Consider the following 24,091-nt stretch of genomic DNA (forward strand, 5'->3'; position numbering starts at 1 on the left):
GCCGCGCCCGGCAGGGGAGGCTGGCGGCGCCGCGCCGGGCCGCGCGGGGCGGTACCGAGCCGAGCCGGGCGGCACCGAGCCGCGCCGCGCCGGCGGGGACCGAGCTGTACCGGGCAGCAGCGGGCCGGGCCGGGCCCAGGATGGGAGCCGGCTCTCGGCGCCCCTCGCCGGGCAGCGTGGCCCCGGGGTGCCGGGGGCGGCCCGGTCCCCCCCCCGCGGGCAGCGGGGCGGCAGGACGCCTGGGAACGCACTCGCCGGGCTTTCCCGCACCCGCGCTGGGATCAGTGGCGGGGGGCGGGACCGCTGTCCCGGGACCAAAGTCCACTCCCATCGCATCCTGATCCCTGCTGGCAGCCTCGTGCAAGGAGAGTGGGGGCCGTCGCGTCGGGTGCTCCAGCCCCCCTGCCCAAGCAGCCCCCCAGGGACAAAGCCTTCCCGGTCCCCCACCCCATCCCACCATGATGCCACGCTACGTGTTCCTGTGCAGGGGCAGCCTGCCCTGGGCTGGCCAGGGGCAGAAGGGCCTCCACACGCTGAGAGCTGCACAAACATCCCCTCGCATGCCCCCTTCTCGTGCAAACGGGGTCCTGAGGCCCCACAGCAGTGACTGGAGGGGAGACTCACACCAACTGCGGCCTGGGAAACCCTCGGCCTGGGCACCCACTGCTGTGCCACACTCCGCATAGAGCAGAGCAGCAATTACCTGCCCCGCGGACAGCGGCATGGCCCTCGACTGGGGCAGAGCCGTGCTCCTGGCCTCGCCATCGCCTGCGTCTCCTGCCAGCCATGCTCCCCAGCCTATGCTGAGCTGCCCGGCCCCAACTCAACACGCGTCTGTTGTGGTCAGGGTTAAGGAGGGCTGCCAGCCAGCCACTGGAGAGGGATGTGGTACCAGGCAAAGGAGGGGAGGAGCGCCCGCACCTCTTGCCTCTTCCCTCGCAGCGCCTTATTGCCCGCCTGCTGGAGGCCGGGCACTGAGTAGGCGGCAGCGGGAGCAAGTCCAGCCACCTTGGTCCCAGGGTCTGGGCACCTTGAGCCCACGCTCGGGATGTGCAGTGGGGACAAGGCCCCCTCAGAGCAACAGGCAGGGGAGCGGGGAGGCCACCAGCAGCAGGACTGAGGGGGAACCTGGGCATCCTGCGTGCGGGAGAATGATCTTGGAAGTCAGAGCTGCAGATGGGGCTGCTCTGACCAAGGCAAGAGGGAAAAAAGAAAGGGAGAAGCCATATCCGCCTGAGGCCGCCCATGAGCCCAGCGTCCCGGGCCAGCGGGGGATTCCAGCCCCATCTCCAACCGTGCTGCAAACACGGCGTGGCAGGCAGCCCGGGCGGCTGCAGAAGCAAGGCCAAAGGTGTTTGTGCAGCTGCTGCCAGGACAGTGGTGCTGGGGCAGCCTGTGCCCCTCCTTGGCCCACCACGGCCATTGCTGCATGCACCACGCACGCACCCACACGCATTATGCGTGCTGTGCCTTGCAGCCCCTGGGCACTGCAGCATCCTGGCAGGGTCCACAGGCACCAGCCAGGCCTGGCACTGCCTGTTTCCATGGAAAGCAGCAGAGATCTGAGGCAGGAGCAGAGTGCTGGGATGGGGGACTGGCACCCACAGGGTGCCAGCCTGGGGCATGGGGCACAGAGTGGCACCAGGCGAGGTGGGAGGTTCAATACAGTTGGTTTATGGTACAGCGACCGCAAGGCGCTGGGGTCAAGACACTGAACAGCACAGAGCTGGGCGCTGGGCTGGGCAGCGGGGCTGCACCTTGCGCCCAGCCCCACGCACACCCCAGCTCCCGAGCTGCTGCCGCCGGCCGGGGCGCAGTCCCCCGGTGCAGTGGGGCTCTCCCGCAGAGCGGCCGAGCAGCTGCAGGCACGGAGGAGGCAGCCCTGGCTCGTACGTGGAGCCATGGGCAGGCACAGCCACGACGGACGGCAGAGACTTGGCGGCAGCAGGGCTGCAGGGCTGGGGAGAGGGCTGCACGGGGGTCCCAGTGCTCCGGCGCCCATGGGGCTGGGCGAGTGGTGCCGCAGTGCTGCCGTGCCGAGGGCATGTCCAGTGCTTCACTAAGGGGGCTCTCGGGGAGCTTCATAGCACCATGGGGAGGGCGCCGGCTCGCACCCACTCCCGACAGTCCGGGGCGCCCTGCCCCAGCTCGTCCGCCTGGGAGCCGGCAGTATAAATAAGAGGGGCAGGAGGGGGGCGCGCAGCGGCAGCTCCAAGTCCTGAGTGTGCCAGGGCAGGCACTGGGTCACTGTCCCTGGCGTGAGAGGCGGCGGAGCAGCCCCCTGCCCGCGCGCCGTCTGGGGCCACGCTCAGCCCAGGAAGCACACGGGGCCCAGCTCGAAGCCGAACTTCTGGTTGGCGTCTCCGAAGTCAGCCATGGCCACGTCCGTCAGGGGCAGCCGCTCGACGCGGGACGAGGCCACCTCCAGCACTGTCCGCTCTTGGCCTTGGCGTCCCTGCGGACATGGGGCAGGCTCAGGGATAGGACCCCGGGGCAGAGACCCACCGGGACCTGGCAGACATGGCGCCAGGGGAGCTAGGATGAAGCGGGTGAACAGGGACAGGGGTGGTTCCAACTGCGAGGGGATACGGGGTGGGGAAGGGGATGAAGGGGCTGCGTGTAGGGGGGTGGCAGGGTGCAGTGGGGTTTGGGCTGCCTCACCTGGCAACCGTCGCGGAGGGCCCGGATGAGGGCAGCAGGGTGGCCGTGCCCCAGCTCCTCATCGTTGGCCCCACGGAAGCGCAGGGCGCGGGCGAAGCTGCTGGCACCAGCGTCATACCAGGCGGCTGCGTTCTGGCAGTTCAACGTGAAGTTCTGGCGGGCGCTGGCACTCAGGAGACGCAGAAAGGTGAGCTGGGTCACGGGCACCCCATTCCCATCTGCGTCCACGTAGGAGAACTGGGAGGACAGCACAGGGGCTGAGATGCAGCCACCCGACACCACGCACTGGGTGCCTCTTCCCTTCTGCCCCAGGATGGAGCGTAACCCCCAGGCTCCTACCTTTCTGCCCCTCTTGAAGGTACTGTACCATGTTCCCGGCTTCTCCCTGTTCCAGGCAGCAAGCCGCACCTGGGGGTGACAGAGGAGGGGAAGGTGTTAGAGAGCGTCTCTAACCCCAGCGCCCTGCAGCATGGGGTGCAGCATGCCCTGAGCCCGCCCTCCCCCCCCAATCTCAGGGGCTCCCCAGCCCAGTAGGCTGCTGGAGCACAGATCTGGACACCCAGCACTGCCGTACCCCAGCCCTCTTGATCCCTGCTTCAACTCACAGCCTCAAACTTCTTATCAGGGAAGAGACAGGTTTCGCCGCCAGCCGTGAAATTACAGAAAACCCGGAAGGCATCTCGGGAGCAGCCCTGGTTGGGGTCAATCCAGTACTCGCCTGGGAAGGAGGGCAGGGAGGTCAGCAGGCAGGCAGATGGACAGACGGATCAGCTCCCTGCGGGCTCTGCACTTGCCTTGGCCCCCTCCCCAGGGACATGCTGTACGTGCAGCACCTGGCGTGGGGCAGAGGTCTGGAAAGCCCCAGTCCCACCCCCCTTGGAGGTGTTTCCACCGTTCCCTCTCCGTCCTGCAGCCTGGACCTCCAGAACCTCACCGTCCTTGAGGTGGGGGTGGCAGAGCTGCAGCTCCCTGCAGACGCGAGCAGGACTCTCGGGGGTGCCCAGGGGCCGTCTCAGCTGCTCGACCTCAGTGCGCAGGGAGCTGAGCGAAGCATACACCTCCTCCAGCCCCTCGTATTCTGAGGGGGCTCCCTGCTCCCCTGGAGCCCTGTCCACAGCCTGCCGGCGCTTCCTGGCCCTGCTCGAGGGAAGTGGCTCAAGCAGCTCAGCTGGGCGGCCCTGGGACAGACACACAGAGGGGTGAGAGCAGCAGACACAGGGAGCAGAGCTGCGTGAGAAAGGCCGGACCAGCCTCTGCGCCAGCAAGGGGGGCCTGGGGATGGAGGAGCCGTCCCCGGAGGGGAGAGGCAAAGGGGGAACAGGGGGCTTGGCAGGACCCAGGCAGGGCGTTGTCTGTCTCTGTGCCCAAAGCACCTCTCACTCACCGGTGGCCCTGGGGGCCCAGGGGGACCCGTGTCACCTCTGGGACCCAGCGCACCCTGCAAAAGAGGAGGAATGGGCAATCAGCCAACCAGCCCAGAAGGCTCCGAGTGCCTTGCTCGCTCCCCAGCTCCCCTAGGGATGCGGTAGGAGATGGCCCTGCTCGTGCTCCCCGTCCCGTCCCCTCCTCGGCACTCACCGGTGAGCCTTTGGAGCCCTTCTGGCCCAAGGGTCCCTGTGGGAAAGAGAAGACAGGAGAGGGGTGCTGGCTGGGAGCAACCAGATCCCAGGCGTGAGGTGGTTATGCAGCTTGGGGAAGCTGCCCTCGACCCTCCCGTGAGCCTCGGTCCCCTCTGCCCCCTTCACCAGTCCTGGGGAGAGAATCCCCCCCTCCAGGACTGCGGAGGAGTTAAGGGCAGACTGACGATCCTGGGATGAGCAGAATGACATTCAGCTAAAGCTTGGTGCACCTGGATGGTGCAGGCAGCTACTCACCGAGAGCCCAGGGGGTCCTGGGGGGCCGGTGGGACCTGTGGGTCCAGCCAAACCCTGCGGGTAGAGACAGCATCAGCCCTGTCCCCAGGGCTTGTGTCCTGCCAAGTACGTTGTTCCTCTCCCTGCTGTCCAGCCTCAATGTCAGGAGAGACCCCACATACTCACAGGGTCTCCCTTGGGTCCTGGGGGACCCTGGATGCCTGGCAGCCCCTGGTCTCCTTTCTCTCCCATCTCTCCTGGAGGTCCAATGAGCCCGATCAGCCCCGCGTGGCCCTGGGGGTGAAGGGAGTGTCAGGCAGCCTCCTCCCCAGGACCAGGTGTGGGGGCGAGTCTGGGGTGAGGGGCACCCCAGCCCCAGCTCCTGCGCAACCGTCACCTCACCTTACCTTGTCTCCCTTGTGGCCAGGGTCTCCCTTGAGGCCAGGCAAGCCCACAGGGCCCTGCAAGGAGCACAGAGGGAGTCACGCTCCCCGGACTGAGCCCAGCCAGGACACCAGGGTCCCCAGGGCTCACTCACCCTGACTTACCAGGGGGCCGGGTGGTCCTGCTTGTCCTGGGGCTCCCAGCAGACCTTGTTCACCCTGGAGAAGACACAGCGTGGGAGAGCGGCATGAGCCCCCCCAAAATCCAGCCTGCAGCGGCTCAGCGCCCAAGGCAACGCCGTGTGGGCACCTGGCTGCCCAGGGCCTCGGGCATGCACTCAGCCCTGCATTGCTGTAGGGGTGTGCCTCACGGGCCCTCCCCACAGCCCCACCCCCACACCCCCCCCAGGACTCACAGCCGGACCAGGGATTCCACGGAGACCTTCGGAGCCGGGCCGCCCTGGAGGGCCCTGCGCCCCCACAGGGCCCATCTTCCCGGGCAGCCCCTCCGTGCCAGGCTGGCCCTGGGAACGCGAGCATGGAGCATCTGAGCGGGGCCTGGGGTGGCACAGGGGCCTGGCCCCCGCTTGCCGGCGGTGTCTGGGAGGGCTCGGGTTCTGCCCCGGGCTGGCAGAGGCATGGCGCTTTCCTCCCCGAGGGGAGCAGGCTTGGAGAGCCTCGGCTTACCTTGGCACCCTTTTCGCCCTGACGGCCCTCGCGCCCAGCTGGCCCTGCTGGCCCCTGGGCAAGGAGACAGCGAGCGTGTGAGCTGGGCCCTGGGAACAGCGCTCCGGCCTGGAGCAGCCCCGCTTGCCCCCTGACACAGAGAGCACTGCTCCCCTCCCACCTCACCCTGTGCTCTCCCTCCCCGTCCTCGCCCCCTTCCCCTACTCACCCTCCGTCCAGGGGGTCCCGGGGGCCCCGGCTCCCCTGACGCACCGGGGGGGCCCTGAAACAAACCCGAGTTGGTCAGTGGCAGCTTGGGGAGGGGGGAAGAGAAGAAAAAGGTCCCGCAGCAGGCACTGGGGGAAGCACGGAGAGGCCTGGGGGGATAAGGGGTGCACGAGGACCCCGGGGAGCAGCACAGGTCAGCCACAGCCCTGCAGCCCCGTGGGGGATCGCAGCCCCCCCTCATGGCCCTGACACCCCCAGGTGCCCCACTCACCGGCAGGCCGGGGTCCCCGCTGTCGCCCTTCTCTCCAGCAGCGCCGTCCAGGCCCTGCGGCACAGGACGGGGTGAGCGCTCGCCCACCTGCCCCGGCCCCCCCAGGCTTTCTGCAGGGGGGTGCGGCAGGGCAGCGCCTGCAAGGCAGCACAGCGGCAGAGCCCTGGCGCCCGGCTCCCCCAGCCCCCTGCTCAACCCACGGCCCCTGCCGGCACCGGGGTGACGGCGCCTGGGGCAGCCCATGGCACGGGAGCTCCAAGTGCTGGCTCCGAGCCTGGGGAAGCGCCAGCAGCCTCCAGGCTGCGGCTGCTTCTGCTCTGCGGCCCCTCCAGCGGGCCAACTGGGGCTACTCACCGGCACGCCGGGGTCTCCAGGGGGGCCGGGATCTCCAGGGAAGCCGATGGGGCCCTGCAGAGAGATGGAGATATGAGCACGGGGCTGGAAGAGAGTTGCAGCGCACCAGGAGAGCAGAGCAGGAGCAGGAAAGGGGCTGTGGGTAGGTGTGCAAGGGATCTCAGGGCAGGCTCCCTTTGCCTCTCCGCACCTCACTCCTGCACTCACCAAGTTGCCTTTGGCTCCATCCTCTCCTGGGGGCCCCTTCTTGCCAGGGGGGCCAGCTGCTCCTGGCTGTCCTGCATCCCCCTTCTCCCCCACATCCCCTTTCACACCCTGCAGAGGGATGGGGAGAGCAGGGCGTAGCCCGGGTCACACGGTGTTCACCCGCAGCCCTGGCCCAGCTCCGCGTGCCTGGGGAGAGCGGGACCCGCTCCCTGCTCCCCACTCCATCGAGCTTCTCCTCCTCCCCACCCCGATGCTCCTGCCTTCGCAGAGATGCCCTGCGACACTCACGGGCGGGCCGGGCTCCCCCAGGGCTCCAGGGTCTCCTGCTTCGCCTGGCTCACCCTGCGCGGGAGAAGAGCAGAGGGAAACCTGCCGGCCGTGCCCCGGGTGCTGCCGGGCGCTGCGGGGTGGGGGGGAGTGCGCAGCTCTGCCCGGTCCACGCACACTGAACGTGGGCTCACCTTTTCTCCCACGGCACCTGGCTGCCCCACGCCGCCCGGCATTCCCTGGGGGCCCTAAAGATGTGAGGACAGGGGTTACCCAGGGCAAAGCCCAGAGCCTGCCCCACGGCCTGGCACCCTGCACGCCCGGCAGCCAAGCGCCACGGCCATGCTCACCTCTGCGCCGCTGGGTCCTTGGGGCCCGCGCGGTCCCGGGGCGCCGGGGGGGCCCTGCAGGGAGCACAGGGCGGGTCAGAACCGCGGAAAGCGACTGCTGAGCCGGGGGGCTGCGAGGCCCCCACGGGAGAGGGAGCTTGTGGAGTGGGGCAGAGGGAGTAGGCGAGGTCTGGGGAGCCGGGGAGGCGCCGAGGTGGGCAGCTGAGCCGCGGGGGGCTCCTTACCATGGGGCCGACGTCTCCGTTCTCCCCCTTCTCGCCCGGTGGGCCTGGCATGCCCTGCGAGGAGCGCGTGGGTTGGCAGGGCAGAGCCACCCTGGCGCCGCGCGGAGTCCTTGTCCCGGCCCCCCCTTGCCCGCCCACAGCCCCCGCCAGCCCTGCAGAGCCAGCCCTGCTCCCTGCTCCTTACCTGCAGGCCCGGGGGGCCGCTGAGGCCGGGGTGGCCCCGCGAGCCCTCGTCTCCTTTCTGCCCAAACATGCCCTGCTGCCCGCGGCGCCCGGGCTCCCCGTCCGCTCCCTGCCAAGGGCGAGCTTGGGGTGAGCACCTCCCCGCAGGCATCGCCTGCCCCACAGGGACCTCGGCGTGCAGGCGGGAAGGGGCTAAGCGGGGAGACGGGGCAGGACGGGGGATGCTCGTGCTGCTGGAGGGAGCAGCAAGCGCTGCATTCGGGGTCTCTTGGTTGAGCGTGGGGCTCGGGGTGTGGGGGGGGATGAACTGGGTGGGAAGAGCGTGTCCAGCTACTCACCGCGGGGCCGGGGTGCCCGAGAGGCCCCTGGATTCCTGTCGGTCCTGGGGGGCCCTGGGGGAGGGGGCAGAAGCATCCGCATCATTCAGAGCGGCCCCCGAACGCCTCCCGTCCCCGGGGGCGCTCTGGCCCTCGGCAGCCCCCGGGCCCGCACAGGCTGGCCAGCCCCATGGCCCTTACCGCCTCGCCCTTGTCGCCTTTGCTGCCCTTCTGCCCGGGCGGCCCGATCTCGCCCTGCCACGGCAAAGGGACACGGTGAAACCCCGCAGCCGCCCTTGCCGGGGACCAGTGGCCAGGGAGCGCTGGCGGCCAGGGAAGGCTGCCATCGCCGGGGAACCGTGGCCAAGGAAATCCCATCACCAGGGAAACCTGCCTCCACCTGGGGAGCACTGCCAAGGAAACCTGCCAGCGCCCGGCACGGACATGGACGCGCCGCTGCCCAGGAGCTCCCCGCTGCCAGGAAGCGGCCGCAGGAACCGGCCCTCTCCAAGGGGACCGGCCCGGGTACCTCCCCCGGCTGTCAGCAGCCAGGCGCAGCACATCTCCTCTCCGCAAAGGAGCCGTCGCTGGGGGCTGGCTGCTGCCCCGGACTTACCTTGTCGCCGTCTTCTCCTGCCGGGCCGGGGGGGCCGCCTGGGCCCGGCAGCCCCACAGGGCCCTGGATGCCATCGTGTCCGGCCGGGCCCATCGGGCCCCTCTCGCCCTGCGGCGGGGAGAGAGCGGGGCTGGCTGGGACCCACGGGAGGCTCCCGGCTGCTCCCAGCCCTGCCCCACACCTCCTCCTGCATCGCGCCCCACCATGCCGAGGCTGCAGCACCTACCGGGGAGCCCTTCTCTCCGGTGGGGCCGGGGGGGCCCTGCGCGCCCCCGCGGCCCGGCAGTCCGATGCCTCCAGCTGCCCCGGTGGGGCCTCGCTCGCCGGGGGAACCCTAGGAGAGATAGGCCCGGGATCCTCCCTCCTCGCCAAGGAAAACTCACTCTTTATCAACTAGGACGCCAGCCGGGGTGGCGAAACTGCTCCCCAGGGAGCCCCTAGCAAGGGGGACCCCAAAACTCCGCACGAGCCCGGAACGCCCCGATGCTCAGCACTCACTGTGGGGCCGGGCGGGCCGGGGGGGCCTTCCTCACCCTTCAGGCCAGGAGGACCCTGCCGGAGAGACGGCCGGTCAGGGCCCCGCTCGTCCCCGCTCCCCGCCCGGGGAGCGCAGCGGGCTGCGTCCGAGCCTGGGACGGCACCGACCGTCTCTCCCGGCGCGCCCCGCGTGCCAGCAAAGCCGTGGATGCCCGGGGGGCCGTTCTTGCCGGGGACGCCAGCCGGGCCGGGGTCTCCCTGTAAGGAGAAGGGGGGGGGCAGGTCGCGGCAGGCTCCGTCGCTCCCTGCCGCCATGGGGCCGAGCGGGGGGTGTCAGCACCCTCGGCTCAGCCCGGCGGGCAGCCGCGCTCCTGGCCCACGGCGGCTCCTACCTTGGCTCCTTCTCGGCCGGCGGCTCCGGGCAGCCCCTGCTCCCCCGGGGGGCCAGGGGGGCCTGGGTGCCCCCTCTCTCCCACGGGCCCCGTCTCGCCCGATTTGCCCTGCGGCGGGGAGCGGGCTGAGCCGGGGTGGCCGGCGCTGGGCAGTGCCGGCGCCACCACACGCGCCCGGCCGCTCACCTGGGGTCCCACCACGCCGGCGGGGCCCGGCGGCCCCGTTGTGCCGTGGAAGCCCTGCGGAGCAGAGGGGCTGAGGCGGGGAAGCGCGGGGGGCGTCCTCGGGGCGGCCGCGGCAGGCAGGGACCCCTCACCGGCTCTCCGCGCTGCCCCGGGTGTCCCGGCAAGCCGTCCTTCCCGGCGGGGCCCTGCGGGAGCGGAGTCAGTGGGGCGGCCGCGGCGCGGGGCGGCCACCGCGCCGCTCCCCGAGGCATCGCTACTTACGGGGGGCCCCTTGGCGCCGGCGAACCCGCTGGGGCCCTGCGCGCCCTGGGGGCCCTGCGGGGCGGAGGGAAAAGCCCGTGGGTGGCGGGAGGGCGGCGGGATGGCGGCCGGCCCCGCCGCCCCCCGGTCCCCCGCTCACCTTCTCCCCTGCGGCGCCGGGGGCCCCATCGTGGCCAGCATCGCCCTGGGTGGGGAGAGACGGGCTGAGGGCGGGCGGCGGAGACCCGCCGGCCCGTCCCCGCGGCGCCCGGGCGCCGACCTACCTTGGGGCCGGGCGTCCCCGTGGCGCCGGGCAGGCCGCGCTCCCCCGGCAGGCCCTGAGCAGAGAGCGGCGTGAGGGCGCGCGAGCCGGGCGGGCGCCCCGGCACGGCGCCCGGGGCCGACGTTTGGGGCCTGGATGCCGCGCAGTATGGCAGTCCCCTGGGCCCGGTTGCCATGGGACACCAGGTCCCGGGGTGGTTGCTATGGGATACAGCAGTCCCCAGAGCTCGGTTGCCATGGGACACCGGGTCCCAGGGTGGTTGCTATGGGATACGGCAGGCCCTGGGCACTATTGCCACGGGTTACAGCAGGCCCCGCGCTGGGTGCCATGGGACACAGGGCAGAAGATTGAGGCCTGGTTGCCATGGGAAACAACAGGCCCCAGGGCCTGGCTGCCGCGGGAAATGATGGGCCCCAGGGCCTGGTTGCCATGGGATACAGCAGGCCTCAGGGTTGGGTCCTCGTGGGATATGGCTGGCTCCGGGGTGGCTGCCATGGGATACAGCCAGCCCCAAGGTGGTTGCCATGGCTACAGCAGGTCCCGGGCAGTCACCACGGGATACGGGCAGCCCCGGGGTGGGCGCGTGGTTCCGGCCCCCAGCGTGGGGCCGGCGGGGTGGGGGCCGCTGCGCTCACCGGGGGTCCTCGCTGTCCCGTCTGCCCAGCCTGGCCGGCCTTGCCCTGCGGGGAGGCGAGATGGACCCATCCTGCACCCACCCTGCACCCACCCTGCACCTGCTCTGCACCCACCCCCACTGTGCACCCACCGTGCACCCACTCTGCACTCACTCTTCACCCACCCCCACCGTGCACCCACCCTGCACCCACCGTGCACCTGCCCTGCACCCACCCCCACCGTGCACCCACCGCGCACCCACTCTGCACTCACCCTTCACCCACCCCCAACGTGCACCCACCCTGCACCCACCGTGCACCTGCCCTGCACCCACCCCCACCGTGCACCCACCGTGCACCCACTCTGCACCCACCCTTCACCCACCCCCAACGTGCACCCACCCTGCACTTACTGTGCACCCACTGTGCTCCCACCGTGCACCCACCCTGCACCCACCCCCACTGTGCACCTGTCATGCACCCGCCCTGCACCCGCCCCCACTCTGCACCCACCATGCACCCACCCTGCACCCACCCTTCACCCGTCCCCACCCTGCACCCACCCTGCACCTGCCCCCACTCCTGCTGTGCACCACTGTGCCCCCGCTATAGGGACGGGGTATCTCGTGCCCCCACAACTTGTGCCCAAGCACGTGTGCGGGAGGACACGGGTTGGGGCCAGAGGGGTCTGGGCACGCACGGGATCTGGAGCCCGGGCCATGGTGGGAGCACCAGGACGCCTGGGTCCCTCTGCTCTCCCAGCCCCTCTTTGGCTCCCGGAACGGTGGGGCAGGGACGGAGGGGCAGGATGTGGGAGACCCACGGGAGAACAGCGGGGAAGGATGTGAAGGACCCGCAGGGGGATGGCGGGGCAGGACATGGGGCAGGACACAGGGGGGGGACAGTGGGGCAGGATGTGGGGACCCCCGTGGAGGGGGGACGGCGGGGCGGGAGGCGGCGACTCACCCTCTTGCCTTTCTCTCCCGCCAGCCCCACGGGGCCCTGGAAGCCGGCAGAGCCCTGTCGGGGGGAGCAGCGGCTGGAGCCCGGGGCCGGGGGGAGCCCGTCTCCGGAGCCCCCCGGCGCCCCCCGCCCCGTGCTCACCTTGGGGCCCTGGCGTCCGGGGTAGCCTGGGAGGCCCGGCACGCCCAGCTTGCCCTGCGGGGGAGAGAGCGGGGCTGAGCGGCGGGCGGCGGGCGCCGCGGGCGCGGGGCGGGGGGCCGGCACCCACCTTCTCGCCGGCGGGGCCCAGGGCGCCCGGCGCGCCCGGGGGGCCCGTCCGCCCCTTCAGCCCCTCGGGGCCGTCCTCGCCCCGGGGGCCCAGCGGGCCCTGGTCGCCCTGCAACGGCAAGGCGGCGGCGCGGGGAGCGTGCCGCCCGGCCGCCCCTCGCGCCCCGCCGCCCCCAAGCCCCCCCATGGCGCACCCAGCGCCGGGCTCCTGCAGACCCCGAGCAAGGGGGACCCGAGGGGTGCAAATGCCCCCCGCGGCCCCCCTGGGACCCCGCTTACCCTGTCGCCCTTCGACCCCATGTCCCCCTTGAAGCCAGGGAATCCGTCTTCTCCCTGAAGGGCGGCACAGGTTGGGGGGGGCCGAGACCCCCACGCAGAGGAGTCTGCAGCCACCCAGCACCCCGGTCCTGGGGGGCACGCCCCATCTGCCCCCCCTCACCTTCTCGCCTTTGCTGCCCTTCAGGCCGCGCACGCCGAAAGCTCCCTGCAGAGACACAGAGGGGCCGGGAGGAGGGGGTCCCGCTGGGGGGGCATGGCCTGGCCCCACTGCAGGGGCTGGGGGGGGGGGTTGTGCTTACCTTCACCCCACGGGGTCCCGGGTAGCCGACGGGGCCAGGGGAGCCCGCAGGGCCCTGGGGGTGCAGAGAGCATCAGCAGAGCCAGAGCCAGCCCTGTCCAAGCTGGATGTGGGGGGGGACCTTGGTGTGCCCTCCCCGCCCCATGATGGGGGGCTGAGCACCTTCCCACGGCGGCCGCTTACCTGGAGGCCCTTCTCTCCAGCTGGTCCCTCTCGGCCAGGGTGGCCCTGCAGGGAGGCGCAAGGGGTGAGCCCCGCACGGGGTCCCAGGACCCCTCCCCACCGCGTCACCCCACCGCCCTGCATGACTACTCACTGGCAGCCCCTCGGCCCCGGCGACACCCGGCATCCCCGGCTTCCCTGGCGGGCCCTGGGCGAGAGGAGGCGGTGTTGGGCGCCACGGGCCCCCGTGGCCCCCGCCACCCGCCCTAGCACCCTGCTCACCTTCTCCCCTGGCAGCCCCACGGCACCCTGGGGGCCAGGCAGCCCCTGCGAGAGAAGAGGTCGGAGGCGCTGGGAAGGTGCCGAAAGAGCAGTTGAGTCCCCAGCCCCTCTGGGACACCCCACACCTACCTGCGGACCCGGGTTTCCCTGTTGTCCTGGCGGGCCTGGCTCCCCCGGGATGCCCTGGAGGTGATGGAGAAATCCCATCGGGGCACATCAGCCCGCTGTGGATGCCCGGATACCTCCCTCCTGCCAGAGCCTCGCCACAGCCCCAGCCGCCCTGCCACACTCCTGCTTCACGTGGGAGTGGGGATGCTGGATCCCACGCCCCCACCCAGGAGCATCCCGCTCTCCCACCCGGGAGCATCCCGCACCCCTGCCCGGGAACATCCTGCCCTCCTGCCAGCAGCATCCTGCACCCCTGTTCAGGAGCATCCTGCTCTCCCACCCGGGAGCATCCCGCACCCCTGCCCGGGAACATCCTGCCCTCCTGCCAGCAGCATCCTGCACCCCTGTTCAGGAGCATCCTGCTCTCCCACCTGGGAGCATCCCGCACCCCTGCCTGGGAACATCCCATGCCCCCTCCCAGGAGCATCCTGCTCTCCCACCCAGGAGCATCCCACGCCACCACTGTCTGGCGCAGGTGGGGTTCCCCAGTGGGGCTCCACTCGCACCCACCGTGCTGCCCTCAGGCCCGGGTGCTCCGTCGATGCCGCCAGCGCCCTGCGGGACAAGGGAGGAGGAGGGTCAGGGCCGAGGTGGCGCCGTGCCGAGGGTGATGCCAAGCCCGGGCAACGCGCCCGGCAGCACGTCCCCTCGGCGCCAGGATGGACAGACAGACACAAGGACGGGGTGGGGGGTCTCGTACCGGTGGTCCGGGGAGTCCGGGGGAGCCACGCGAGCCGAGGAGACCTCGCGCGCCCTAGGGCCGAGGACGGAGGGGTCAGCGCTGCCGGCCGAGCCCCCACGGACCCGGCGCCCCTAGGCTCGCAGGCAGCTGAGAGCCCAGAGCTCTCCGGAAATCTCTCCCCCGGGGAGAAAGCTCGGGGGAGAAAGGCAGCCCCCAGCCCCGGCTCGCCCTGCTCCCCGCGGCGCAGGTACTCACAGGTTCCCCCGGCTGCCCGCGGGGTCCCGGCAGCCCGTCGGGGCCCTGGAGGAGACGGAGCAGAGCTGAGCGCGTCCCGGCAGGGGCCCGCTGCCGCCCCCCTTCCCACGCTGCTCACCTGGGCGCCTCTGCGGCCGGGGGGGCCCGGGGGGCCCAGCGGCCCCGCGTCGCCCTGCGGCAGAGAGGCGGTGAGGGCTCGGGGCGGCGGGCCGGCGGCGCCGGGACGGGGCGCAGCCCGCTCCCACTTACCCGCTGGCCCTTCTCGCCCGGCAGCCCCGGGAGCCCCTCGAAGCCCCTGTCGCCCTGCGGGACGGGAGAGGCGTCGGGACGCGTCGAGGGGGGCAGAGGGGCCCTGGGCGTCCCGGACCCCCAGGGACCCCCCCGGCGGCGCCCAGCGCCGTCCCGCGCATGACACCTTGGGTCCGGTTTCTCCCGGGAGGCCCCTGGCGCCGTCAGCTCCAGCGCGGCCCTGCGGGAGAGGCAGAGGGGTGGGAGGGGGCCGAGGGCCGGGCGCCCCCCGGACGGGCAGGGGGGCGGCGCGGACCCCGGCTCGCAGCACTTACCCGCCTGCCCAGCTTGCCCGGCGGCCCCGGCGGCCCTGGCGGCCCCCGCGGGCCCTGGCAGAGAGAAGGGGAAGGCGTCGGGGCCGGGCACAGACCCCCGGCCCGCAGCCGCCCTCCCACCCGCCGCGGGACTCACCGGCGGCCCCAGGTCTCCCGCGTCGCCCTTCAGGCCGGGGTGTCCGGGCAGACCCTGGGGAAAGGGGAGAGCTCGGGGAGCCGCCGCAGGGCCGGGGCGCCCCGTGCTGCGCGTCGGGGCGGGGGGGGGGGACCGGACTCACCAGCGGTCCCGGGCGGCCGGTGAGCCCCATGGGGCCGGGGGGGCCCTTCATGGCGAGCTGGGGAGAGAGGGTGGGAGAGGGTTGAGCGGCAGCGGGAGCCAGGCGGAGGGGCCGGGGCGGGCGCCGGACCCTCACCTTCGCCTGCTGCAGGACCGCTTGGGCCTGGGCTTCTTGGAAGGAGACGGCGGGGCCCTCGGGGGAGTCTCCGCCGAACTGGAACTGGGGGGGTGCCGGCGGCTGAGCGGAGCCCCCGGGACGCCCGGCCCCCCGCGAGAGCCGGCGCGTGTCCCCGCCGGACGCGTCCCGGCGCCTACCGGCAGCATGAGCGTGGTCCCCGCCGGGCCGCGGCTCCCATGGGATCCCGGCAGCCCCGGCCGTCCCGCGGGGCCCTGCCGGCGGAGGGGGCGGCCGTCAGCACCCCCGTGCCGGCGGGCCGGGGCGCTGGCACGGCTGCCCCCCACCTCAACCCGGCACCCTACCTGCTCTCCGGGGTCTCCCGGCGGCCCCGGTGGCCCCGGCGGCCCCCGGGCACCCGGCTCCCCCTGCGGAGGAGGCGACGGGGCGTTAGTGCCGGTGCGGCCCCCCCCAGCCCGCGTGCCACCCCCTCCCCGCAGCGGCCCCGGCTCCTTACCGCAGCGCCCGGGGGTCCCGGCGGCCCCACAAACCGCCGGCCCTAGGGGAGGAGAGAGTGAGCCCGGTGCGCACCGGCGGCCCCGGCATCCCGGCCCGCACCAGCGGCCCCGCTCACCGGCTCCACGGCGGCCGCCTCGCCCTTCTCGCCCTTCTCGCCCTTGGTGCCCGGCTCCTGCAAGACGGGAGACTGCGGGGAGTGGGGCCCGCCGGCGGCGCGGCCCCGGCTCCCCCCGCGCCCCCTCCCCAGCCCTACCTGGGGCACCCACGTCCCCGGCTGCTCCAGCGGCCGCGCGGCCGGCGCCAAGCGCTCCCGGTGCCTGGACTCCTCGCCGGCGTCGTCCTCGCCACCCGCCGGCGGCTCCGCGCTGCCGGCCTCCCGCGGCAGCGTGGCCTCGCCAGCGCCCTAAGGGAGGGGGCGATGCTGGGGGGCGCGGGGCGGCAAGGGGGCTCCCCGGCACGGCGCAGCCCGCGGGGGTCCCGCGCTCCGGGGCTCGGCAGACGGCTGCTCCCGGGAACGCCGCTCCGGGGCAGGCCCCTTGCCCGGGCGCGGGGGCGGCCGCCGGCTCCCGGCGGCACCTGGAGTCCAGCCGCCCTCCTGCCGCGCCGGGGCTCTCCGGTGCCGGCTGGGCCGCGGCTGACTCATCGGCAGGAGGGGCCGCAGCCCCCGGGCCGCCCTTGGCCGGCACCGGCGCCTCCAGCTGCGGCCACGACGCGCTTCCAGGGCCAAGGGGGGCCAAGGCGGCGGCAGGGGCTCCCCGCCGCTCTGCGCTGGGGTCTGCAGCCGGGCGCCCCCGCAAGCTCCGGGGACAGCTCGGCCCCCGGCGCGCAGGGGCCCGTTCACCCCAGGCGCCCCAAGGCCGGCAGGCCAGGGGTTGCCGCAGGCAGCACGGCGTGCACGGGGGTTTCCTCCGGGACGCGGCCGGCTCTGCCTCAGCCCACGCTCGGAGCCGGCGCGCCCGGAGCCAGGCACGCCGCAGCCCCATCTGCAGCCGCAGAGGCGGGTTAGTCGCGCCCTACCTGGTCGTCCGCGGCGGAGGGCACCGGGGCCTCCTGCTGCTCCAGCAGCTCCTTGTTTCTCCTCTTCTTGCCCTTGCCCTTGCGCTTGCCCTTCCCTTTGCCCTTCTTGCCCTTCCGACGTGGGGCGGCCGTGGCCTCGGGGCCGCCCTGCACGGGGTGGTGCGGCGTCAGCGGGACGGGAGCAGGGCGCCCGGTGCGGCGTGCCAGCATCCCGCTGCAGCCGGCCCGAGCCCGGCAGCATCCCCGCAGGCCCTCCGGAGCCCCCGGCCCTTCTTCTTCCCACCTCAGCACCTACCTCCTCGGGAAAGGGGGCCACGAGCGGGTAGAGCAGGGGCTGGTCACAGCCTGGCATGTAGAGCTGGCAGTAGGAGTGAGCAGCCGCGGGGTCGGCCACGATCAGCAGCTGCTGGACGTCGCCCTGCAGGACAGGGGAGGCTAAAGGGGATGGCGCAAGGGCCGTGGCCACGCACACAGCTCGAGAGTCTGCAGAGCGCTGAGCATGGGGCTGTGCACGGGGCTGTGCAGGGGGCTGAGCAGGGGCTGTGCACTGGGCTGTGTATGGGGCTGAGCATGGGGCTGTGCACGGGGCTGTGCATGGGGCTGAGCAGGGGCTGTGCATGGGGCTGTGCATGGGGCTGTGCACGGTGCTGAGCAGGGGCTGTGCACGGATGGGGGCAGATCCGTGCACCGCTCTGAGCGGGATCCGTGCACGGCTCGGGGCAGCCAGCCCCGGCCCCGGATGCAGCGCCGCGGAGAGGAGCAGACAAACGTGCCCTTGTTCGCCCGCCGGGGAGAAGGGCCTGGGGAGCTCAGCCCGCGCACCCGGCCGCCTCTTCGCCCGCGGCCCTGACCTTTGCAGCAGGAGAGCTCAGCGGGCAGGAATGTGGCCGGAGGCCTTTCCCAGTGGGAAAGAGGCTGACCCACAGGCATGGGGAGGGGAACAGGAGCAAGCCCAGAGCGAGCGGGCCCGCTGCTGGCCACCCACGACCCGGCCGATCCCCGTCCCCCGGCAGCTCCCGGGTCTCCACATCCCCTGCACCCACTGCTGGGACCAGCGGGGAGGCTTTGGGGAGGGAGGCCACGGGGGGACCCACCTCGAACACCTCCTCGTCCAGGAGCCGAGCCCCGAAGAGCGTCACCCCCTCGGTGCTGACGAGGGGCTGGGGGCCCCGCTCCAGGGGCAGCGTCACGAGGAGGTGGCAGTCCACCAGCAAGGACACGTTCCTGCCCTCCACGGCCAGCGCCACGCGGTGCCACCTGCGGGCGCGGGGCTTAGTGCAGCCGGGGCAGCCGGGCACCTGCTCCCCTCCAGCCCCGGCACTCACCTGCCGTCGGCCAGGTCCACCTTGCGGAAGACGGGATACTGCTCCGGGGCCGGCTGCCCATCCTGGTCCTCATAGAGGAAGACGGGCGAGCGGCCGATCTCCAGGCCCAGCTGCTGCACGCCCCGCTCGTCGTAGACAGAGAGCAGAAAGGCCTGCCCGCCTCGCCGGGCGCGCACCGTGGCCAGGATGGAGAAGTCCTCCGGGAAGGGGCCGTCTGCGCCGGGGGGAAGGAGGGACCGTCAGGCCGAATGCTGCTTCGTCCCCCGGGAGCAGCTCTGCACCGCCAGGACAGATCATCCCCCTGGGAGCAGCTCCGCACCGCCGGGACGGATCGTCCCCTGGGAGCAGCTCCGCACCCCCAGGATGGATCGTCCCCTGGGCTCTGCACCGCCAGGACGGATCGTCCCCTGAGAGCAGCTCCGCACCCCCAGGACGGATCGTCCCCTGGGCTCTGCACCCCCAGGACAGATCGTCCCCTGGGAGCAGCTCTGCACCCCCAGGACGGATCGTCCCCTGAGAGCAGCTCCGCACCCCCAGGACGGAGCATCCCCTGGGAGCAGCTCTGCACCGCCAGGACGGATCGTCCCCTGGGAGCAGCTCTGCATCCAGAGATCAGTTCTGCACCCCCAGGACGGATTGTCCCCCCGGAGCAGCTCCTGGCACACCTGGGAAGAGCTGCCTCGTGGGTGCGCTGAGCTGGGTGCGGTTGTCCACGCGGAAGGCGAAGTCGGGGTCGTCGGCCCCCGGGCGCTGGGCGCAGATCCCGGTGGTGACGGAGATGCCCTCGCGGCCGTGCTGCACGCCCAAGGTCTGCAGCACATCCACGGGCATGGCTGCGGGGCGAGCGGAGAGCCGTTGGGCGGCGGGCTCGGCGCTCCCGGCCGGGGACCGCGTCCCCACCCCCCTGCCTGCGTGCTGCCGAGCGGGGCCGGCCCGGTGCCAGGCAGCTGTGTGGGCCCAAGGTCCGGCCCGCGGCAGCCGGATTCCTTCGCTGCATTCCTCCGCCCCCGGCCCACCTCGGCCAGGCTCTGCTCCCCGGGGTGCCGGGGCGCCCCGCGGGGCCGCAGGGCTCTGCCGCCCGCGGGAGACCCCCGACACCCCTCTGCCCGGGGCCCTGCACGTGCCTGCCCGGGGCCGGGCGCGGAGGGAGTGTTAATCCCGGCGCAGGCAGGTGTGCGGGGGGTGCAGCTCGGGGGAGAGGATCGCATGCACATCAGAGAGCGCGGGGCCCCCGCCCGCGGCGGCCCCCGGCCTCCCCCCGCCCGCCGGAGACGCCTGTCCGGGCAGGCCGGGAAGGGGCGGCCGGGCGGGGGAGCGCTGCTGGGGGCTCCCTGCCCCCTCCCCACGCTCCCACCCGCGCGCCAGGCAGGGGCCGCGCGTGGGGGCCGTGCTGGGAACGGCCTGACCCCGCTACGGCCGGGACGTCTCTCAGGCCCTCCTGACCCCGGCGCGTGGGTCCGGCTTCCTGCCGGGCTCCCCGGGGAAGGGCCGGCTCACGGCCGCCGCACGCCGGGCGTGCATGGGGGACACCAGCAACTGCCCCCCCCAGGAGGGAAGCCCCGGTGTGGCCCAACCTCCCCGTGCCCCACGGATGTCGGGGTGCAGGGATCGGGGCGGCAGCGCCAGGAATAACCCCCCGGCACCTCGTCCCGGCTCAGTGGAGATGTGGCAAAGCTCCCGGGACTGGGACAAGGGGGAGAGTCCGCCACCCCCCGAGCCCCCCCCCCCCGGCCTGGCAGAGAGAGGACCACGGAGTCTGGGACCCCCCACCAGCCCCGGGGGGGCCCAGGCGTCCGGGCACGCAGAGGCACTGCAGTGGGGCCCGGAGCACCCACGAGGTCCGGGGGGGCCCGGGGAGCCCCCCCCCCGGACCCCCGGTCCCCGCGGGGCGGCGTGGGGCCCTCCAGGCCCTGTCCGTGGTGCTGAAGGCGGCGGGGCCCCCGGGGACTGCGGGTGGAGGGGACCCACGCGTGGGGTCCGGCCGCCGTCGCGCCCCCTCCGCTTGGCTGGGGTTGGGGGCGGCAGGAGCCCGACGCCAAGCCCCCCCCCCAGCGGCGCGGCGCGGGCTGGGCGCGGGCGGCGCCGCGCGCGGACGTGGGAACGCCGCAGGCGTGGGAACGTGTGTCCGCGGGGCCCCCCCGCCGCGCCCCCCCCCCCGCCCCGCCGCGGTTACCTGCCCTGCCCGGGCGCAGCCCGTGCAGCACGGCGAGCAGGGCGAGCAGCCGCTCCATGCCCGGGGCGCGGGGCGCGGAGCGCGGAGCCGGGAGCGCGGGGCCGGCCCTGCCCTGCCGCTCGCAGACTCGCCGGGGCTGCTCGCAGCGCGGCGCGGCGCGGCGGGGAGGGCCGAGCCCGCCGGGCGCCCCCGCCTCCCGCCCGGCCCGGCCCCCCGCAGCCCCCCCCGGCCCGGCCCGGCCCGGCCCCCGGCAGCTCCCCCCGGCCCGGCCCAGTCTCCCCCCTCCCCGGGGGGCTGTGGGGAGCCACTGCAACGCCCACCCCCCTCCCAGCCCCACAGCAAGGCGGGCTGTTCGGAGACGCACGGCCCCACGGCGAGGCCGAGTGTTTGGGGATCTCCAGCCCCACGGTGAGGCCGGCTCTTGGGGGTGTTCAGCCCCACAGTGGAGCCGACAATCTTGGGACACCTGTCCCAACCGCAGGGCTGGCTCTTGGAGACCCCCAGCCCCACGGTGAGGCCAGCTCTTGCGGGTGCCCGGCCCCACGGCGAGGCTGGCTGTTTGGGGGCATCCAGCCCCATAGCGAGGCCATCTCTTGGGGGTGCCCGGCCCCATGGCAAGACCAAATGTTTGGGGATTCCTAGCCCCATGGCAAGGCCAGCTACTGGGGGTGCCTGGTCCCACGGTGAGGCTGGCTGTTTGGGGACCCCCAGCCCCACAGGCAGCCCCACGGCAGCGTGGTTTCCCGGGGGCACCAGGCCCCACAGCCGGCAGTGCAGCCGGCTCTGGGCTGCGGGAGCCCCCAGGGCCCGGCTGGCCGGAGTCGCCCCCATTGCCTCATCGCCTGACTCACAGCCTCTCGGCTCTGATCCACTGACCCATTTTTCCATTTCCTGGCAAATATTTACTGCTGTCTCTGCAGTAACAGGCCCCCAGGCTCAGCGGGGCTGCAGACGCCCCCGGCCCGGGGGGCTGAGCCCCTGCCCCGTGGCGCGGCGGCCCGGACCCCCTCCCCGACCCTGCAGCTGCCTCGTCCCAGCCCCTCAGGCTGCTCGAGCCGGGCTGTGCGCCGGCCGGGGCCGTGGGGGGCTGTGGGCGCCCTCCGGATGCCGCGGCCCCAGCCCCCGTGCCCCGCCGGGGGCTCCCTGCGGGCGGCCTTGCCCGGGGCGGGCGGTGCGGGGCAGCGGGCCGAAGCCCCGCGTCCCTGTGCCCTCCCCGGGGCCGCCCGCGGCGGCTGATCCTGCCCCCACGTGATGCCGGGTCCTGATCTCATAAGAGCCTTTGGACCCGAGGCCGGCGCAGCCATGGCCAGCCCCGCGCCCCGCACCGTCCTCATCACCGGCTGCTCCTCCGGCATCGGCCTCGCCATCGCCGTGCGCCTGGCGCACGACCCCCAGCACCGCTTCCAGGGTGAGGAGCGTGCAGGGGCCCGGCCCTGCCGCCCCGGGCACGGGGGGGAGGACGGGACGGGAAGGGGCCTCTGCTCCCCACCGGCACGGCGGGAAGGGGCCAGGAGCCCCCCAGGACGGGGTGGCCCAGCAGGGGTGCGGGCTTTGGGGCTGATGCTCACCCCGTCTGGACCCGCCGGCCTCTCCCACCCCTTGGCGCCAACCCCTTCGTGCAGGGGCAGCTCGGGGCGGGGGGACACGGGTGCTGTGGGGCAGCCCCAGAGCCTCTTCCTGCGGCCACAACATGACTCCGAGCCGGCGCGCAGACCCCTCGCCGGCAGCGTGAGGGCTGGGACGGCCACGGGACACGCTGGGCGCACACGGGTGCAACGCTGCGCCCAACAGCGCCGTGCACGCGGGACCGCAGCGCACGCCGAGGCGCGGAGCGCACGCACGCACGCACACGCAGCACCCCGCACACGACAGCGCCGCGCACACGCGCGCCTGCAGCTCGCCGCGCCGGGGCTGCCCGGTGCGGGGCGATTAGCCGCAGAGGGGGGCGGATTATCCGCTGTGTTACCCAAGCGGCTTAAGGAGCGCCATCCCGGCTTGACCCTGCGACCTTCAGTCCCGGGCGCGGGGGCAGCGGGGACGGGCGCGGGGCAGTGGGGCAGTGCGCGGTGGCGGGGGCCACCAGTGCCGCTGCCCCCCTCCCCGCCCCCCCAGTCATCGCCACCATGCGCGACCTGCGGAAGAAGGAGAAGCTGGAGGAGGCGGCGGGGCCGGCGCTGGGCCGGACGCTGAGCATCCAGCGCCTGGACGTGTGCAGCGACAGCTCGGTGGCCGAGTGCATGGGCAGCATCCCCGGGGGCCGAGTGGATGTGCTGGGTGAGCCGGGGCGCGGGGCCGGGGGCGGCCCGGCGGCGGCAACGGCGGCAGCGGCCCGGCGAGCCCCTCTGTGCCGCAGTGAACAACGCCGGCGTGGGGCACATCGGCCCCGTGGAGAGCATCAGCGTGGAGGAGATGAAGCGCCTCTTCGAGACCAACTTCTTCGGCGCCGTGCGGATGATCAAGGCCGTCCTGCCCGACATGAAGCAGCGCCGGAGCGGCCACATCGTGGTCATCAGCAGCGTGATGGGGCTGCAGGGTGAGGCGGGGGCCGGGCGGCGGGGCGGCGGGCGGCGGGGCCCCCCGAGCTCAGCCCCTCTCCGCCGGCAGGGATCGTCTTCAACGACGTCTACGCCGCCTCCAAGTTCGCCGTGGAGGGCTTCTGCGAGAGCCTGGCCGTGCAGCTGCTGCAGTTCAACGTCTTGTGAGCGCGCGGGGGCAGCGGGGACCGGGCCGGCGGCAGCTCCGCGCCCCGCCGAGAGCGGGGGCAAAGCCGGGAGCGCGGCCCCGACGGCGCCCTGGGCCCCGCAGCATCTCCATGGTGGAGCCGGGCCCCGTGAACACCGACTTCGAGCTGAAGCTGATGGAGGAGGTGTCGCGGCGCGAGTACCCCCGGCGCCGACGCGGCCACGGTGCGGTACTTCAGGGACGTCTACCTGCCGGCCTCGCAGGAGATCTTCGCCACGCTGGGGCAGAGCCCCACGGCGGTGGCCGAGGTGCGGGCCGGGCCGGGGGCCGGGGGCCGCGGCGGGGGTCCCCGGGGCCGGCGCTGAGCCCCGCCGTGCCCGCAGGCCGTGGCGCGTGTGGTCGGGGCCCGGCGCCCGGCTTTCCGCACGCAGACCAACCGCCTCTACACGCCGCTGGTGGCCCTCAAGTACGCCGACCCCTCGGGGGACCTGTCCGTGCGCACCTACTACCGGCTGCTCTTCCGCTACGGCACCCTCTTCCAGCTCAGCATGGCCGCGCTGCGGTGCCTCACCTGCGCCTGCTGCCGACGCCGGGTCGTCCCGGCGTGAGCGCCGCGGCCACCGCGGCCACCACCACCGCGGCCACGGCCACCACCGCGGCCACGGCCACCGCGGAGGGGAGCGCGCCCCGGCGGGACGGGAGTCCCTGTCCCAGGAGGGGTCCAGGGGTGTTTTAGGGAGTCACTGGTGAGGGGGGTCTGGGGGGACCCTGGGGGGTGGGGGGAGGAGGGGAGCTCTGGGGCTTCGGGGAGCCAGAGGGGCTTTAGGGGACCAGGGATGGCTGTAAGGGACTTGGGGGGGGGAGTGGGGAGATTCAGGGAACCGGAGGACTTTAGGGGACCTGGGAGGGGGGATTTAGGGGGCTGAGAGGGGCTTTAGGGAACCTGGAGGGGGGTTAGGGGGACTGGAGGGGTTTAGGGAACCTGGAGAGGATTTAGGGAATCAGATGGGGATTTAGGGAACCTGCAGGGGATTTAGAGGACCGGGGGGAGGGGGGTTAGGGGACCTGGAGGGGACTTAGGGGACCAGGGGTGGTTGGGGAACTTGGGGAGGGGGTAGGGAACTGCAGGAAGCTTTAGAGAAGGAAGGAGGGACTTTGGGGAACAAGATGGGGGAATGTGGGGAATCAGGGGAATAAGAAACCTGGAATGGGTTTCGGGAACCTGGGGTGCAGGAGGCTCTGGGGAACCAGGAGATTTAGGGACCCGGGGGGGCTCCGAGACCCGGGGGGGC

General features: G+C 73.3%; 2 protein-coding genes across 5 annotated transcripts; one reads left to right on the plus strand and one right to left on the minus strand.

The window, feature by feature from the left end:
• Window positions 1–1,653: 1,653 nt before the first annotated feature.
• On the minus strand, window positions 1,654–20,244 carry COL5A3 (collagen type V alpha 3 chain). Of its 4 annotated transcripts, none has more exons than XM_062598382.1 (66): window positions 20,118–20,244; window positions 18,610–18,777; window positions 17,945–18,158; window positions 17,714–17,876; window positions 16,915–17,037; window positions 16,620–16,766; window positions 15,856–16,005; window positions 15,718–15,774; window positions 15,601–15,642; window positions 15,449–15,511; window positions 15,284–15,358; window positions 15,105–15,188; window positions 14,970–15,026; window positions 14,828–14,881; window positions 14,692–14,745; window positions 14,544–14,597; window positions 14,378–14,431; window positions 14,247–14,300; window positions 14,129–14,173; window positions 13,892–13,945; window positions 13,702–13,746; window positions 13,153–13,206; window positions 13,024–13,068; window positions 12,896–12,949; window positions 12,763–12,807; window positions 12,581–12,634; window positions 12,442–12,486; window positions 12,282–12,335; window positions 12,004–12,111; window positions 11,877–11,930; window positions 11,739–11,792; window positions 10,794–10,838; window positions 10,160–10,213; window positions 10,036–10,080; window positions 9,897–9,950; window positions 9,767–9,820; window positions 9,636–9,689; window positions 9,450–9,557; window positions 9,226–9,315; window positions 9,079–9,132; window positions 8,807–8,914; window positions 8,581–8,688; window positions 8,166–8,219; window positions 7,986–8,039; window positions 7,649–7,756; window positions 7,465–7,518; window positions 7,241–7,294; window positions 7,085–7,138; window positions 6,912–6,965; window positions 6,624–6,731; window positions 6,417–6,470; window positions 6,063–6,116; window positions 5,793–5,846; window positions 5,585–5,638; window positions 5,314–5,421; window positions 5,063–5,116; window positions 4,922–4,975; window positions 4,701–4,808; window positions 4,536–4,589; window positions 4,240–4,275; window positions 4,046–4,099; window positions 3,596–3,839; window positions 3,267–3,379; window positions 3,001–3,069; window positions 2,662–2,898; window positions 1,654–2,455 (listed from the first exon to the last, which is right to left on the minus strand). In XM_062598382.1, the coding sequence occupies exons 1-66, from the start codon at window positions 20,173–20,175 to the stop codon at window positions 2,309–2,311; spliced, it is 5,190 nt and encodes a 1,729-aa protein (XP_062454366.1). In that variant the 5' UTR covers window positions 20,176–20,244; the 3' UTR covers window positions 1,654–2,308. The 4 variants fall into 4 exon arrangements, with proteins under 4 accessions (XP_062454366.1, XP_062454365.1, XP_062454367.1 ...); XM_062598381.1 differs by having other exon boundaries at window positions 15,718–15,789; XM_062598383.1 differs by lacking the exon at window positions 14,247–14,300 and having other exon boundaries at window positions 15,718–15,789.
• Window positions 20,245–21,419: 1,175 nt separating this feature from the next.
• RDH8 (retinol dehydrogenase 8) lies at window positions 21,420–23,407 on the plus strand. The gene is given in 7 exon segments (XM_062598327.1): window positions 21,420–21,525; window positions 22,230–22,391; window positions 22,471–22,650; window positions 22,722–22,815; window positions 22,923–23,001; window positions 23,003–23,107; window positions 23,183–23,407. Coding segments are annotated over 7 exon segments (951 nt in total).
• Window positions 23,408–24,091: the final 684 nt, after the last annotated feature.

This window comes from Rhea pennata, chromosome 33, assembly GCF_028389875.1.
Source record: "Rhea pennata isolate bPtePen1 chromosome 33, bPtePen1.pri, whole genome shotgun sequence".
NCBI classification, from domain to species: Eukaryota; Metazoa; Chordata; class Aves; order Rheiformes; family Rheidae; genus Rhea; species Rhea pennata.